The sequence below is a fragment of the Phoenix dactylifera genome, chromosome 4 (assembly GCF_051530095.1).
Source record: "Phoenix dactylifera cultivar Ajwa chromosome 4, Ajwa_hap1_PhDact_Kaust_v1.1, whole genome shotgun sequence".
NCBI classification, from domain to species: domain Eukaryota; kingdom Viridiplantae; phylum Streptophyta; class Magnoliopsida; order Arecales; family Arecaceae; genus Phoenix; species Phoenix dactylifera.
The window spans coordinates 45,322,359-45,339,175 of record NC_143193.1 but is presented as its reverse complement, the minus strand read 5'-3'; the positions used below and the strand labels follow the sequence as shown (position 1 = coordinate 45,339,175).

Genomic DNA, 16,817 nt, shown 5'->3' with positions numbered 1-16,817 from the left:
TAACAAATATATTTTTATTTTTATAATTAAAATTTTAAGTTGTTTTGAACTATGAGGTAACCAAATAGCTGCATTGTATCCAGCTAGCTGGATTAATCGGTTCAAAATGCAGCTTGTCATGTCTTCGCACGTGTGAATCCTTCGGCAGATGAGTCCTGGTGGCACGTGTCTCTCTCACTCCCGGAAGGATATGCGATTTTTATCAGGCCCATTTCTTATCTCCCGTTCCGAGGAAACGAAACCTAAAAAAAAAAAAAAAACAAAGGCATCCAGAATATAAGAATCTGAGCCCAATCCGCGCTTTTCCCTCATCATCAGCAGCAAGGCTCCCCCTCCATTCCCAACCCTAACCCTAACCCTACCCTAATCCTTGCCCTCCTCCGTCATTTGCCATGGACGCCGCTCGACTTCTCACCCTCACCTCCTGCTTCTCCTATCCCATTCAATCCCCGTCTTCTCGACCTCTATCCCGTCTCTCCGGCGCCTTCCGAAGCCCCAGGCAGTGCGCTCCATTTCAAGCCGGCCGTCGCCGGAATCAGTGCCTGGCATGCGCGGCGGAGACCCTCGTCGCCGGATCGCAGAGGGAGGAAGGGAGCTCGCATGCACTCCGAGGCGAGAAAGGAGTGGAGGGTGGAGATCTCAAGTCTTGGTTGCACGCACAAGGCTTGCCGCCGTGCAAGGTTGTTCTCAAGGAGAGGCCTTCTCATGATGGGAAGCACCGGCCGATACGTTATATCGCGGCAAGCGAGGATCTTGAGGTAGTTTGCTTGCCTTTTGGATACAAATTTTCTTGGATTCTTGGGTGGTATAATTGGGTTTGTTTGGCAGGCTGGTGATGTAGCATTCTCTGTTCCGAACTCTTTGGTGGTAACTCTCGACAGAGTTCTTGGAAACGAGACAATTGGTAAAGAATCGTTTCTTTGATTTTTCTCCATCCAGTCAATCACTTTATTTAGTCCTATTTCGCAGCAGATGGTTGATAGAACTGAAATTTGCTCGAGAAGCATAGTGTCATGTCTCAAGTCAATAGTTGATATATTGACACCGATACAATAGTATGGTACATTTTTAGCATTAGTTTGTTAACAGATCCCTTCATTGCCTTTATTTCATGAGGTGTTCCCAATGTAAAAGTTATAAAATCTTTCTTGGTTACAAATATAATTATTTATTACTTTCATTTTGTATATTGACCTTTTGTTTTCTATATTAGATGTCATGTCGTATTTTGTTTGATTAAGCCTTTCCATGCACTTCTTGGAAACCTCGTCCCTCCAAATATATGGCTTCTCGTTCCTGAATGAAAACCAAATCTGACCTTCCTCATTACTCCTATTTCCAGTTTTACAAAGTTCTCGAGCTCCCTTATATAGTAACATTCTCTTGGTACCTCACAACAGCTAGAATCATACATCTGTTTAAGTTCGAGGACATCACCTAACCAGGATAGTTCCTGCAACTTTGTTTTACATAGTTTTCTTTGTTTATTATGATCATGTGTGTCTTGATAGAAGAGTGTTGTCTTATAATGTGTGAGATGTTGACATCTTGACATGATCATGTGACTACAAATGCAAATTGAGGACCACATTCGATTTCATTCTACCTAAATGATGGATTCATGACTATTGGCTAACTAAGGGTGAGACATTTGTATTTCATCAAAGTTTGCCTACTTTTCATGATGGACATCTTGACTTTGAGCTGAGATCTATACCTCAAGTTAGGTGTTTTCGCTTTCCCAATCCAATCCATCATCGTCAACTTATCTTTAATGCCCCACGCTAATTCTCTCCTATTATGCTCATCCCTTGGTCATCCACCTAGTTCTTAGAAAGATGATTGAAAGAAATTGATGATGATTGACTACTGCTCTTTTTCCTTCTTTCTTTGTTTTTATTTCTCAGCATTTGATATCCCCTTCTCTCTCTCACCTTCTTTCCCCCCTCCAAATATTCCATCCTCTCTCTCATGATAATATGGGGCTTTATAGAATGCTTGAAATTCCTTATTCTCCATATTTCATCTAAGGATAACCACTAAGCAATAATAGTTGTAACATCAAGCCATAATAAATCTTTAACTAGAAAATATGTGCAACAACGCAGTACCTCACCTAAAATAGCTAGCCGAAAGGTATTATTTGGGTTTCTTGATCCTGTATAAGTACCCAAGATCTACATAGCGAATAACTGACATGGAACTAAACACATGCCCGCACGGGGCCTCACATAGATCAAAACTAACTCTTCTATACCCGTCACATGCCTAGTCATACGAATTATAACAATCTAGGACCTCATCCAAAATGGTTAGCCGAAAGGTATTATTTGAATTTCTTAATCTTGTATAAGTATCCAAGATCTATCCAGCGAATAACTGATGCAGGACTAAACGCATGCCCGCACGGGTCGTCACATACTTCCCCCGTTTAAGTCCTGACATCCTCGTCAGACTAAGGGTTTAAATCTATATAAATTTAATTACAAGCACCACGATCGGCCCATAGTCAATCCCAATGGATCCGTGCTGCAGTGTCCCTTAGGCACATAGGTTATGGGCCGGGTCCGCTTTGCTACTATTTGTAACAACCTAGTACCTCCCCTAAAATGGCTAGCTGAAAAGTATTATTTGGATTCCTTGATCCTGTATAAGTACCCAAAATCTATCCAGCGAATAACTGATATAGGACTAAACACACGCCCGCACGGTTCCTCACAATATAAGTTGGTTGTGGTTATTATTTTCTTGTTCATTATACTTAGATAGTTAGGAAAAGATCATCCAGATAACATTCTTATCTTCTGACTTTATTTCATAAACCTCACGCTAGTCAATTTCTTGGGTTGTGCAGCGGAACTGTTAACAACAAACAAGCTTTCGGAATTAGCCTGCCTGGCACTATATCTCATGTATGAGAAAAAACAGGGGAAGAAGTCCTTCTGGTATCCCTTCATTAGGGAGCTTGATCGTCAAAGAGGAAGAGGCCAGCTAGCTGTGGAATCACCACTTCTATGGTCTGAAACTGAGCTGGCTTACCTGAATGGCAGTTCTACCAGGGTAATCGTTGTTTGTTGGCTTAAACTACTCATATCTGCCTTCAGTCATTTGTTGAAAATTTGGACAGTGTTCCTTAGAGATCCTATTCTAAGTGTCAAAGTTATACAAAATTAACACACTGAGAAAATTCCATGATCTTAATGATTTAGGCTGAAGTTCTTGAAAGGGATGAAGGAATAAAGAGAGAGTACAATGAGCTTGATACAGTCTGGTTCATGGCTGGCTCATTGTTCCAGGTCTTGTCTCTTTCAAACTTCATGTTGGATGCTTTGATTTGGATTTTGAAACTTGAGCTTTTGTCATTCTCAAACTTTTTAGTGCTATGCAGCAATACCCTTTTGACATTCCTACTGAGGCTTTTCCATTCAAGATTTTCAAGGAGGCATTTGTTGCAGTTCAATCTTGTGTCGTACATTTGCAGGTATTTGTTGTAAAGCATCCATATTCTTTGAAAATATAGGTTCAAATATCACTTTCACATGACATGATGGTATCTTTTTTTTTTTTTTGTTTGCTGAAAAAGTTTTGATGTTTTATCTGGATAACAGTTAGGTATTCATGGCATTAAGCTGTTGAAATGTTTAAAGGTCAAATTCACTGGTTAGTCAACCTGAAAAGGATACTTTATGTGACTTAACTCTTTAAAACCAGTAAAGGTATAAAGTTGGTACCTTTATTCTGTGATGCTATGACTATTATCACCACATCCTTAAATCTGAAGATGTGTGTTGGTGGTCGAGTCCGAGATTCCTTTTTTTCTTTCCTGCCCTTTTCTTCTTTCCCACCCTTTTTTGTGGGGTTGGAGTGAGGGGGGGTTTGGGGGAGGGACACTACAAGAGTTCAATTAATATTCCCTTGAATTGTATCACAGAAGAGGTACATGTTTTGATCTGTTTCTTTTCCCAAATAATGATGCTTGTAATTCCATTAGGAAACTCGTGACTATGCACTGTATTTCTGATGGATTTTGAAAGTGTGATACTTATCTAGAATTTACATGCAACATGTTGGATGACCGGACAACTCCTGTGCAAAATATTATACTGACTTTACCTGGAAGAGATGAACATAATATTCCCCAGCACTTAGATTTCTGTCATTTGCATAAATCAGATTCAATGTTATTAAGATCAGGATCGAGTCGTAAATTGTAGAAGGGGCTAGATTGGATCGGATCAAAGATTGTAAGATTTTTCTAATTTCTTTCAGAAATTTTTAAATATGAAAGAAATAAAAGTTGAAATATGTGTCAACTATAAAGTAGAAGAATGGAGAACCAAAAAAGCGATACATATAACAAGTCTAGTTTTCAGCAATATGGGCCCATATATTGCATGTCTAATGAAATGAATATTTTGTTTGGTTATTAAAAATTTTTATACTATCTATCAATTTAATTATCTAGGTAGAATATTTTGAAAGAAAAAAGGACAATTTTGAACATATGGCTGTAAAAATATATATAATAAAATCACATATTGTTTTTAACTCTATAAACTTCAATTTCAGACTTACTAATTTTACTATTGAAGACTAGCTGATGATATTTAAAAGCCACAAAGTCACATAAACTATTAAAAATGGACCCACTTATGGTTTACTATGTCATTATCATAATCAACTTGGATCTCATGATCCAAAAGAATGTGCTACCCATCATATGGATCTAAATTTTGTGATCCTACAGGATCCTGATCCAAGAATGGGATCCGGATCATTTAGGACCTATTTGATCCGGATCATAGATCCGGTTTGTGAATCATCAGATTTTAGCAACATCTATCAGAAAAGAATCATGTTTAAGTGCGTTTTTGAAAAATAAAACTTTTAGTAGGCCATATATATGAAGGCACAAGTTTTTGACTTACATATACTCTCATTTAATTTCTCTTGATAAACTGAACACTCATAAAGGTGAATATTAGAAGAGGCATTCGCAATCAGGAAACTTAAACAAGGGAGGCTTTAACAAATATAAGAGAGGCAAGATTTAAAATCAGATAGATACTTTATCATTATGGAGAATTATGGAGCAAATTAAATGGATTTATTAGACATTTTTTTGAATGTGATCTTGAAGGATAGGATATGCTTGATGAATGAAAAGTAGAATGTTGTCACTATTTATGATAAAGAAGACATGCAATACAAACTAATAGACTTGGAATTAACTCTATGCTATGTCAGGAGGCTTGGGGGAGGGTAATCTGGAAGACTAGCTTGAATTTCTAGAATTCCATTTTTTACTTCAGGTCATCATGGTCAGCCAATAATGTTATAGTTATTCTCTTTCCCCTTTGCTATGTTATAGGACTCTGGTATGAGAATTCACCTTCTTCTGGTTATGGATTCAATCTTTCAACTTTATTTTATTATTTTTTCCAGATCACTGTTTGCATATTTGAAGGTCTCATTGAACTAGATAGGTTGTCTGTTTTTCATCTTCAACAGACCTATAATCCAGCACATGATCTACTCCAACTACCTTGATTCTATTAATCAGAACTTAAGACAAATAATATGCTTAAATAAGTTTAAGAATAGTGAGTGATGTGGAGGAGCACTTTCTTGAGAGTTGAAGATTTGATGAGGCAGTTATAAGACCAATTTTTCTATATGGAGCAAAAAACTGGAGGAGCAAGAAGGCATGTGATCTTGAGGCTAGATAAATGCATGTGGGGAACACTGTTGTCTTCATGCATATATGTTTGGCATGATGAGCTTCATTAATAGTAGAGAAATAATAGTACATCTAACAAAGGAGAAGAGGGAAATAATATTCAGGATTTCTCATTTACTTATCTAAATGTCAATCTGCAAATCCTAAATATTTTCTTATCCTAAAGGGGCTTGGGGCTTCTAAATGTAATATGACCATTCAATATTTAATAATAAATAATTTCTTCTAAAAAATAATGATACTTTCTTGAAGACTTTACCTATTTAACACTTATAGAACAGCCTTAGAACACATTACAAAGATAAAAATAAGATTTTCATGTCATAAATAAACTTCTAATTAATGTTAAACTGTCCATCTTGAATTGCTTGCCATGATTTCTTTTAATAAACAATATGGATTTTGGACTTCATAGTGCCTTGCAACAAAGGGTCCAAGACTTCAAGTAATACTTTGCCTTTGAAGTGGAGGTTGCTTGCATTAAAGGGCTCGATTGTTATTTGGAAGCAGTGAATTGTATATCTAATGATGATGGAAAGCTATTAACACAAGAGTTAGGAAATACCCTAGAATTACAAACCCCATCTGTTTCCTGCTTCAGGAGCAAAAAGAGAGATCTAACAGATTATAAATTGTGCTAGAGATCCCATAGACTGCAGGTATGCTAAACATGACTCTTAGATTTGAATTCAGTCCTAATTTTTTTTCAGTACCTTCATAACATCTTGGAATTTTGTGGAGCAATGTATTTTCTTTAACAAGCAATCATGCCAAATCACAGTATTTCCTTTTCTTTAGTGGGTGGTCAGATAAAATCTGTTTCCTAAAGTAGAATCAAATGCTGATGTGTCTTTTTGTTGGAAACAGAAAGTAAGTTTGGCTCGAAGGTTTGCCTTAGTTCCTTTGGGGCCACCATTGTTGGCTTACAAAAGCAACTGCAAAGCAATGCTAACTGCTGTCAATGATGCTGTTCAATTGGTGGTTGATCGCCCATATAAGGCTGGGGAACCGATTGTCGTATGGTATCCTATTTATCACACACCATACAAGTTGCTTACTCTGCTGGTGGTTGCTTCTGCATCCATAGTTTACTAATGCTTTTAGACACCCACTATTACATGTATGTGTGCAATATATTGTGCACAGACATCTCAAACTTTGTAGATGTTATAGGTGTGGACCACAGCCAAATTCAAGGTTGCTTCTCAATTATGGTTTTGTTGATGAAGATAATCCATATGACCGTATAGTGGTTGAGGTGAAATCCAGGTTCCTGCACATGTAAATTTTACATTCTCATTTAGCTGGTTTGACTTTCTTGTATTTGTCATTACTGATATAGGCATCCCTGAATACGGAAGATCCTCAATACCAAGAAAAGAGAATGGTTGCTCAAAGAAATGGAAAGCTGGCTGTCCAAGTTTTTCATGTATGTGATATAATATTTTACCTTGTCGTATAGTTAGCAGTGTGCATCATAGTATGCACCCTTTTTTTGGTTTTAGGTGTATGTTGGAAGAGAAAAAGAAGCTATATCAGAAATGCTGCCTTATATGAGATTAGGGTACGTATCAGATCCAGCTGAGATGCATTCGGTTATTTCTTCTCAAGGCCCCATTTGTCCTGTAAGTCAACAAATCCACCTTAATTTGATATCATTTTATATGCAGAAGATCTTTTTTTTTAACATGTATGAGCTGGTAATTGCTCCACTGATGTAGGATAAAATAGCATGACTTAATAATTCCACAATCATCATATTATCCTTCTTTTAAACTTAAGAAGATAAATAATGATATAATTATTTTAATAATGTAATGTTCAATCTTTGTTTCGCATATATGTAAATAATGTAGCTTTTGTTAATAATATAGCTTTTCGTTTCACTTTTGTTCATAGTTTTTTAATTTTGCGTAGTTTTTGGTTGCTTCTATAATAATCTTCTATTGGTACGTGATTCTGTAGCAAATTACAAATCACAAAATTTAGTCATTTATCACCTTATGTCCATCTTGAAGTATGCCTGCTATAAGAATACTAGTTTCTTTGGGATTTTTCAAGTATAAGTAGTTGATTCGTTATTTCCTTATTATTCTGCATGGGTTATGTTGTATGTCCAAAGATTGGACCATGCACAACTTTTTGTAACTTTCAAGATTTTACATCAGTTTGCTGCTTCGTGACTACATTTACATTGTTGAATGTGACTAGACTTATCAAGTCAATCTACTAATCTGCTATTTTGTGTAGTTCATTTTCTGCTTCAGATTGGTTGGTAAGAGTACGCATGCACTGTTAGAGTAAATATTCTGAAGCGAGCTTACTTGTTAGTATGAGCAGTATTCTGAGGAAGCTCTTTTTCCTGATCTATTCAAACCTTCCGGTAGGTGAAATCGTCTTATTCGTGACTAATACAATTTATTACTACAGGTGAGCCCATGCATGGAGCGAGCAGTGTTGGACCAACTTGTAGGCTATTTTGAGGCTCGGTTGGCAGGCTATCCTACAACCTTAAGTGAGGACGAAGATATGGTAATGGCTATGAGAGTCAACTACTTCTACTTATATTTTCAGTTACAGAATTAATTAGCCATTTGACATTATATGATTACCAGTTGAGAGATGGCCATTTGAATCCAAAGAAGCGAGTTGCAGTTCAGCTTGTAAAGTTAGAAAAGAAAATGCTGCATGCTTGTCTTCAGGCTGTATTTGAACTCATAAATCAATTACCAGATCACACTGTATCTCCCTGTCCAGCTCCTTTTGCTCCTCAATTGAAATAATAGGTACCATTGATGATTTCTTCCTCTTTTCTCATCTATTCTTGTTCCATTTAACTCTGCTGAATGCAGTCCTTTTACTTGCAGAACCAGCTAACCCTATCATGCGTCTAATATGATCATGTAGGCCAAGCAAGTCAATCATAAAATTTTAGCTTTGACCAGTTGGGTTGCTTGTGAGGCGAACTATTCAGGTTAGCGTAGTGGATGGTGGAACTTCTTGGTTTGCCTGATACTTTTGAAAAGGGTTCTTGTTCTTGCATATGTATTGTTATGGTTTTTCTTTACTTCAAATTCCAACAAATTAAATCTTACTTTATAAATGACCAGCGGCTTATATCATGTTAGCTTTTTGATTTTCATGCCTGTTGTGACGACTTGATACTTCTAGGTAATGGTATGACATGCTTTGATTAATACTGTTAACAACTCTAGTGACATATGTCAGTGCTTTATTTAACTAGCTGTTAAGGTTTTTCTCCCATCCTTCTCCAGCAATTTTAATAACTGCACAGAACCAAGTCTAAAGACTATACCACTTTAGACATGTATTGTTTATATTTATGTCTACAACCTATGGTTTTATATGTGGATAAGGTAATGAAGGCTGTAGTATAGAATGTTAAGAATTTCAGATTAAAGTTTTTCTCAAAAAAAGAATATCAGATGAAAAGCTTTCATAGATAATTGGAAAAACTAACTAAAATAGGTGTAGTTGTTCCCTCGGAATAGCGACATAAAATGTGTAAAACCAACACTGTTTACTGTTGCCACATACATAATATTTGTTCAGATCGGGTGGTTAGATTGAAAGCAGACTTCCTGGTGCAATATGATTATTGTTGGTTAGCTAAAATTCAAAATTAACATATCGATTAACCATGAAGTATGGGCAATATCATGGGATATGGTTACGGCATGATACAAATATGCCGATGCAGCAAATCTCGAGAAAGTTGGAAATAATATGACTAGGATACATCAAGGAATATACTCACATAATATATGGATACAACAAATCTTGAAATAGTAGGATATGATATGACTAAGATACATCAAGTGATATGCACAAAATATTTGTCTGTGTATGGATCTGGATATATGGATACATACTAGCATTGACTTGTGCAAACTTTTCTTTACTCATTATTCCATAGATCATAATCCAAACTTTTTTTTTGTAATTCTGAAAAATAGGATACTTAAACACAAGTATCCGACACGTATCCAAGAAATATTTAATGAGTAGACGCCAAGATATGCACCCACCTCCATTTGTGCACGTCTACCATAGGAGGCGTCGGATTCCTTATTCGGACGGAATTAGGAATTAATTGCCTTAATTCGGGATTAGTCATTTAGTTGTCTTTATTTAGTTGTTGTTTTTATTTAGGCTACCTCCACTTGTCCTTCTTATTTAGTCAATTAGTTGTCTTTTATTTGGTTGTCTTTGCATTATAATAAGAGCCAAGTTACGTAGGAGTCTAATTGGCATAGAGGTGCCCGACCTCTATAAGAGTTGTAATTGTTTTCAATTAGAGCAAGGAATAACAATCCCGAAATTTTCCTACGTACTCATTCTCTCTTCCTTTCTCACGCTCTCTCTTGTTCTCTCTCTCCACTCTCTTCTCCTAACAATCCACCGGTGAGATCTGCCTTGCAGATCTTATCACTAGGATACATCAAGGAATATACTCACATAATATATGGATACAACAAATCTTGAAATAGTAGGATATCATATGACTAGGATACATCAAGTGATATACACGCACAATATTTGTCTTGTGCAAGCTTTTCTTTACTCATTATTCCATAGATCATAATCCATACTTTTTTTTTGTAATTCTGAAATACTTAAACACAAGTATCCAACACGTATCCAAGAAATATTCAATGAGTATCAATATTCAATATGGATATATGATTTGGACATGGCATGTGATTTGAAGTATCTACGCTTCCTAGGTTATGCCCTATTGATTTGAATAGAAGGCTGTGAGGGGTATGCATGAGTTTATAAAGACCCAGAATTTGATGACTTCAAAATGGATGTATGATGCAGCTTCTGCAAATTCTGAAATCGATACATTCAAGGAGCTTGGCTTAATAAGAGAGATCAGTGATGAACTAGTTCGAGAGGCTTAGGCTGTCTGCAGCAAAAAGTGAAAGTCTTGCTAAGGTGGAATATTAGGTCTTTATTACATAAGTTGGATTAAGCACTATTTCACTTAAGAAGACCTAGATGTAGGTGGTGAGTATAGAATGGATTTGGAGAAACTCGGTTTCGTCTTTAACATTTATAGGGATGGCTGAGCATAATTTTGAAGTGCTGATTCATTCTTAACCATGGATTGCATGTTTAAATATAAAGTAGGCTGAATAGGCATTGATGGGCCTATTTATGGGCTGTAATTACTATGTTTTTAAACCTTGGAGAGTTGTTGTATGTGTATTTTGCAGTCCTTTTGCAATTATTTTATGTCTTAGGGGTTTGTCATCTACTCTTTTGATTTTTGTTCAACTGCTGGGATTATATCTCATCATATCCTTTTGTATCTTTATGGTCCTGCTTTTAGATTTTGGATTTATTATTAATTCTAGTGTAGGATAAACGGCTAGCTGCCAGTGTTGGACCCATCTCCACGGTAAATAAGGATGCATGATGGGCTGGTCGGGTGCCTAAGTTGGTCTTTGGCGTGGCTAGTGTTACTAGATATTTGGCTCAAGCTCGGTCCAGTCTATAATCAACCCAACATGTGTAACCAAACTCAGCGCAATGAGCAACAAGTGAGCTTGATAGAAATCAGGTTGCCCAAGTTAGCGTCGAGGCTTTCTTTTCTGGAAACAAATCAAAGATTATAAAGAATCTCTTGTCCACCTCTTCAATCATGATTCTGTATTAGCAAAATTATTTTAACAATTTGTGTCCTGTGATTGCAGGGATAATCTGCAAATGGTCATTAACTGTTGCTTATATTATATAGACAAAGTTTAGTATTGTATTTATATTATATATGTGATATGTTATAAATATTAGGCCAAATTGGGTTGGGTTATGGGATTTGCAATCAATTGGTCCAAGCTCAGCCCATACAAAGTAGGGCCAATTTTTGGGACCCAAGTTCAGCCCGACCAATGAAGATATTGGTCACCAATTAAAATGTGGCTGGGTCAATTAGTCTATGGCATGGCTTGGCCCAATGTGCATCACTATTTATGTGGAAAGAGGGGCTGGGCTACGGGTACCCCTAGTAGTTACATGGCTGAGGAGATGGTAGGTAATGTGTTTCCCATGAAAAATAAAAGGTGGAAAAGATGGTAGAGGAGAGGAAGAAAGAGGGAAGGACAAGGAAAGCGAGAAAAAAGTAGAAGAATAAGAAAAGAAGAAAGAAAAAGGTGAAACCACATGCATAATTCACTTGCTAAAAAAGGAAGGTAATCGTGGGTCTTGGTCCTGGGTTTTACTAGGAAATATGCTAGGTTCCTCTAAACCAAAATTTATACTTAGGCCCATCTCTCGACTCTTTTTTTTTTACCTCACCTAGTTTTGAACACCATTATGGGAGTGGGGTTTAGATTTCATGCATTTGCATATTTCCACTCATAGCTCTCATAGAACAGCACTTGCGTCAGTTAGCAAATATTTACTTGAAAACAATAAACAATAGTCACAGAATAAACACCTAATCTAGAGATGTATGTACGTGTACTAGCAAATAAACACAAATTGAGTTATACATACTCTCTACTTGGTTTAGACCAACTAAAAGTAAATACGTACACAAACCTGCCCATGATGTTGGGCCGGCCTATGGCCCGCTCAACCTAGCCCACATTTTAACTAGGTTGGACTGAAGCTAGGTCACAAATTTCTGACCCAAGTTTGAATTGGACTGAGCTTGGACAACGGTTAGTGAGCCTGATAGCCTGATAGTAACATATCACAAATATAGGACAAATATAATACTAAATCTTGCCTACATACTAAAGCAATATTTAGTCGTTGTTTGAGGGATTATCCCTCCAGTCACCAGATACGCATAAATCATTGAAACAATTTTCGTATATATATGCAGTCATGGTTGAGTAGGTGGATGTGAGGATTCTTTATGCATTTAGTTTGTTACCCATAAAAGGAAGTTCTGGAGTTAACTTAGGGCAGCCTGATTTCAACCTGAGCTCACTTATTGCTCATTGGGCTGAACTTGGGTCTTACTAAGCTTGGGCCAAGTACATAGTAACATTGGCTGATCCAGTGACCACCTTGGCTAGGCCCAACCCGCCCAAAATTCATCCTTATATACAATAGAATGAAGAATTGCATATACATAACCAGCACTAACTCAAAGGAGTAAACAGTTGGGTTGGAGAAATAAAATCCTAGATCAAAAACAAACAATGGGTCGGTATCCCCTCTTTGCCTAGCTGCAGTCAGGCAAAACTTGAAAATAATACATTCTTATATAATGAAGTGCATAGTTAATCTGGAGTTGTACACACTTGTGCTGACAAATGAATACATACTGAGAGATCCACTTCTTTGCCTGGCTAAGGTCAGCTAAAAAACTAAATGCAGAGTAAATATTTAGAGAAGTAAATAGTTATTTTGGAGAGGTAAGCATTTACATCCAAAAATAATGGGCTATTGAAGGACATTTTTGTGAACGATAGTAGTGGGAGTTCTAGAATTGTTATTGAGAGGGAGGCTGATCTTAATTGTTGAGGACTACATAGACCTTGCCAATTTTCTGTATGAATTAGGGTCAGGACATACTTCTGCCAAAAGAGAAATACTGCATCTTGAGTCAACTTCTCAGATGGCATGTGCAATATATGTAACAAATAGTGGCTTTGATTTGGATATTCCAAACGTTCAAGGATAGGATAATTGCATAAATTGCAATTATAGTAAGCTTATGCATAGATTTTGTTCCCATATATCCAAGGTTGTCACAGGTGGCTACCTAGGTGCCTAAGCACTTTGGCAGCAGCATCTCCTAGGCATCTGTCTCTTTCCAAGCCTTCAGGGTAGGTGGCTGTCCAGAGGCGAAGGGCGGCACCTAGATGTGCACCTGGCCGCCTATTACTGTTTTTGTTCCCAATGTGCATCTGTATCAAAATTTATCACTGAATTTCCGAATATCTTGGCATGATTATTATGAAGTGTGTTTCCTCTTTAGTAACCTGGGTTGCATTTAATGGATCTTGGAGTGCATGTGTCTTTATATGTTCTATCACATAAATCATCATTTTGATCATGTGTTCTTTAATTATGCAATTGAATTTGCTTGTAGTTTTATTTGATTTTTAGAATGTGTTCTTGAAGATATTAATTGACAACGGACCATGTTATGTTCCTTGGAAGCCTTGCATATTTTAGATCATTTGATAAAAAAGATTATAAGTAAAACTTAAGTAATTTAATCAAATATTACACTATTGCATAGCTCAAGTAGTTAATTATCTTACTGTTTATTAATACGATGTTTTCTAAAAACCATATGCTTGTTTGCATTTGTCATGATTTGCCCATGCAAGACTACTTATATTAGTTTTATGAATTTTACAGATTTTTAACTCAACATGTGTGTATGTGTCATAATTGCCCATGGAAGACTATTTATTACCAGTTTTATCAATTTTACAGATTTTTAACTCTAAATGCCTGCATGGACCACCTAGGCATTTAAGGGCGCCACTGCTTAGGACTGCTCAGGTGTGTTGACAATCTTGCATTTATGGTAATGGAATGGCATGTCAATATAGGGCAAACAATTTTCAAGTTCACTCCAAGAAATCGAGTAGAAAGGCGCTAAATGATTTTGGATTTAATTGTCTAGTGCCTTGACACTACAAATTCCCTCTAATATTATAAAATTCGTACGCCGTATCTAGACCTTTATAACTCATTTTCCTCAAGATGATTATCTATACGGGCTATTTCACTATGCACATAAAACATCATATATAAGAATTATTACACAAAAATGACCTTTGTAATGCAATACTAAAAGGCAACACAATGCCATCTTTTCTCCTTTTCTTCGTCTCTAACTGCTGCTTTTGTTTTTATTTATTTATTTATATTTGCGTTTATTTAGCTTAGTGCTAACATGCACTCTCAAATTATTTACTCCCTTTTATTATCTGGGATGCTGCTTGGTATCCTTTTTCCCTCACCAGCAAGGAAGCTCCTGTCATGCTGGTCCACAGGCATAAAAATCAGTCATGATATTATATATTCTTGTGTATGTATGGCCTGAACAGTTCCTTTGCTGTTGAGGGAGGGAAAAAAACAACTATGGTTGCTGCTCTTTTTTTCTGCTGTTAACCGCTGTACTCTTTTTTTCCTGTCCTTGTTCCTCCCTCAATCCAACAACAGCCCCCTTTTTTCTGATACATAATGGTCATTTCGCTCATCCCTTTGGCGTCCTTCCTCTTCCTAAATGTGCATGTACTTGGTGGTATAATTGTATGATATATTCATTCCGTGATTGTAGCTATCATATAATTGACATTGTAGTTATCATATCATGATTTTTTTTTTGTTAGTACATATTAGAAGAGTACGAGAAATGACAATTCAATTGATCCCCTGATTTTCAGAAAATCTGAACACTTGCATCCTCTACATAAAATAATAGCCGAGGTTGAATGAGCTATAACAAGCTTTCCCAACTGTAGCTTGCAGATGATGTAACATGGTTCTTTTGCCTCTTCATGTTGTGTGATCATTTAATGCTCGCTTAAAATTTGTTTGAGATGGCACGAGGAGAAACTTACAGCTTACAATTTTGCTAGTTGAACCTTCGGTTGTCCAATTCCACCCTTTGGTCTGTAGTAGTTGTGCCAACCAATAACGCATTACACAATCCATTTTACAGGTTGCCTGATGTCTGGCGTTGCTGTAAACTAGAAGATTTGGGCTTGTGATTTTATTCCTGTGGGTGGATCATCATGCAAAGTATTTGGAAGGAAACGAGTGTAACTCTTCTGCAGATCATCAGTACATAAAATCTGGTTGTTTTTTCTGGTGGAAGATTGATGTTGTATGAGTCATCAGAAGTAAACCTAGGTCATATCTTTCTCAATTTGTCTACCAATACTTTTTTGTTTTTGTATTTTCTCTTCCCTTGCTTCCCAAATGTTTGCTAACTTGTACATAAACAATTAGCGAGGAAAAAAAAAAAGAGTTGCTTCTTGATGGGTGACTAATTTGCCTTGAAATCTTGAGGAATGTTACATTGCTTTTCATAATTCTGACGAGCTATTCTCCTGCTGAGTTGCCGCAATTTGTGTGATGTCATGGCTTTAGTGGCTTTGTAAATTTGCCCGTTTATTATATTTTGATCACTCTCCTTTGTTATGCAAGAAATTGAAAGAAAGGTCTTTCAGTTGAAGAACAGAGGTTTGAGAAATTTCCTTGCTTGGGTGAACTTAGATAGTGAATAGTTCAGCCTCTGGCTGATGCTTGAATCCATCATCCGCAGGATAACTCCCCATCAGCTGGAAAATGGGTAGGAATTGCAGAGAGGCGAGGTGTGGCTGTAGGGGCCCCTTTAGATTTCATGGATTATGAATTCCACACTGAGAGGGGTGTTTTACTTTTTCGCAGAAAATTAGAGATTAAATATCTCCAAATTGTTCGGCCTTTTCATGTCCCCTCTTGTTTTCCATCCAGTGGGGATTTATCCTGCCAGCAAGTTTGCACTTCTCCAAAAATTGACCATGAAATTGGTACTTACAAATAAGCAAGCCATCCTGATTTGCATAACTCAGTATTATCTCTCAAATTCATCAGAAAATAAGGAATTAATTTAAGAATTAAATGAAGGTTTTGGCCTCTTGTTTTCATGATCTTTGTTTCAATGTTAACAATTGACCTTTCCTTTAAAAATAGAAAATGTTAGCAATGGAAAAATCCTGGCTTAAGTTTCTCTTGCTTTTGTAGTAACTTGACCACATTTGAACTCTAAGAGCAAGTAAAAGATGACTTGCTCAATCCATTAAAGATTCCAGAGGCTTTGATCAACACCCTCACACATGGTTGTACAAGAGGGAAAGTTTTTACTTAGACTTATAAAGGAGGGGGGAAATTGTCAACAGAATAATAGACATTTAAGATTGTTTTGCTAGTTATTAATGTAATGAAACAAACAAATCTAAAGCAGAAGGTTGACTTGCCATCAAAGTCAACTAGTTGTTTGGTTTCAAGGCCTCTAAGCATCCATATATTTTCTCTCCCTCTGTATTAGGATAGGCGAAAATACCCGGCTAGGATCAGGGAGGGGGCA

The 16,817-nt window shown here is 36.7% G+C and overlaps 1 protein-coding gene across 6 annotated transcripts; it reads left to right on the top strand.

The window, feature by feature from the left end:
- Positions 1-146: 146 nt before the first annotated feature.
- On the top strand, positions 147-15,750 carry LOC103719866 (uncharacterized). 6 transcript variants are annotated; one of them, XM_008809307.5, is made up of 14 exons: positions 147-758; positions 829-904; positions 2,855-3,060; positions 3,210-3,296; positions 3,389-3,481; positions 6,608-6,762; positions 6,914-6,998; positions 7,083-7,169; positions 7,246-7,365; positions 8,171-8,272; positions 8,356-8,526; positions 8,648-8,714; positions 14,171-14,239; positions 15,408-15,750. In XM_008809307.5, the coding sequence occupies exons 1-11, from the start codon at positions 393-395 to the stop codon at positions 8,521-8,523; spliced, it is 1,545 nt and encodes a 514-aa protein (XP_008807529.3). In that variant the 5' UTR covers positions 147-392; the 3' UTR covers positions 8,524-8,526; positions 8,648-8,714; positions 14,171-14,239; positions 15,408-15,750. The 6 variants fall into 6 exon arrangements, with proteins under 6 accessions (XP_008807529.3, XP_008807527.3, XP_008807531.3 ...); XM_008809305.5 differs by having other exon boundaries at positions 8,608-8,714; XM_008809309.5 differs by lacking the exon at positions 14,171-14,239.
- The last annotated feature ends 1,067 nt before the right edge of the window (positions 15,751-16,817 follow it).

Excerpts from the sequence above, each read along its gene's own strand:
- LOC103719866 (XM_008809309.5), top strand. The coding sequence starts at position 393 with ATGGACGCCGCTCGACTTCTCACCCTCACCTCCTGCTTCTCCTATCCC. Across the intron at positions 6,999-7,082 it reads ATGACCGTATAGTGGTTGAG|GCATCCCTGAATACGGAAGA; the intron begins GTGAAATCCAGG and ends TTACTGATATAG. Across the intron at positions 7,170-7,245 it reads TGGCTGTCCAAGTTTTTCAT|GTGTATGTTGGAAGAGAAAA; the intron begins GTATGTGATATA and ends TTTTGGTTTTAG.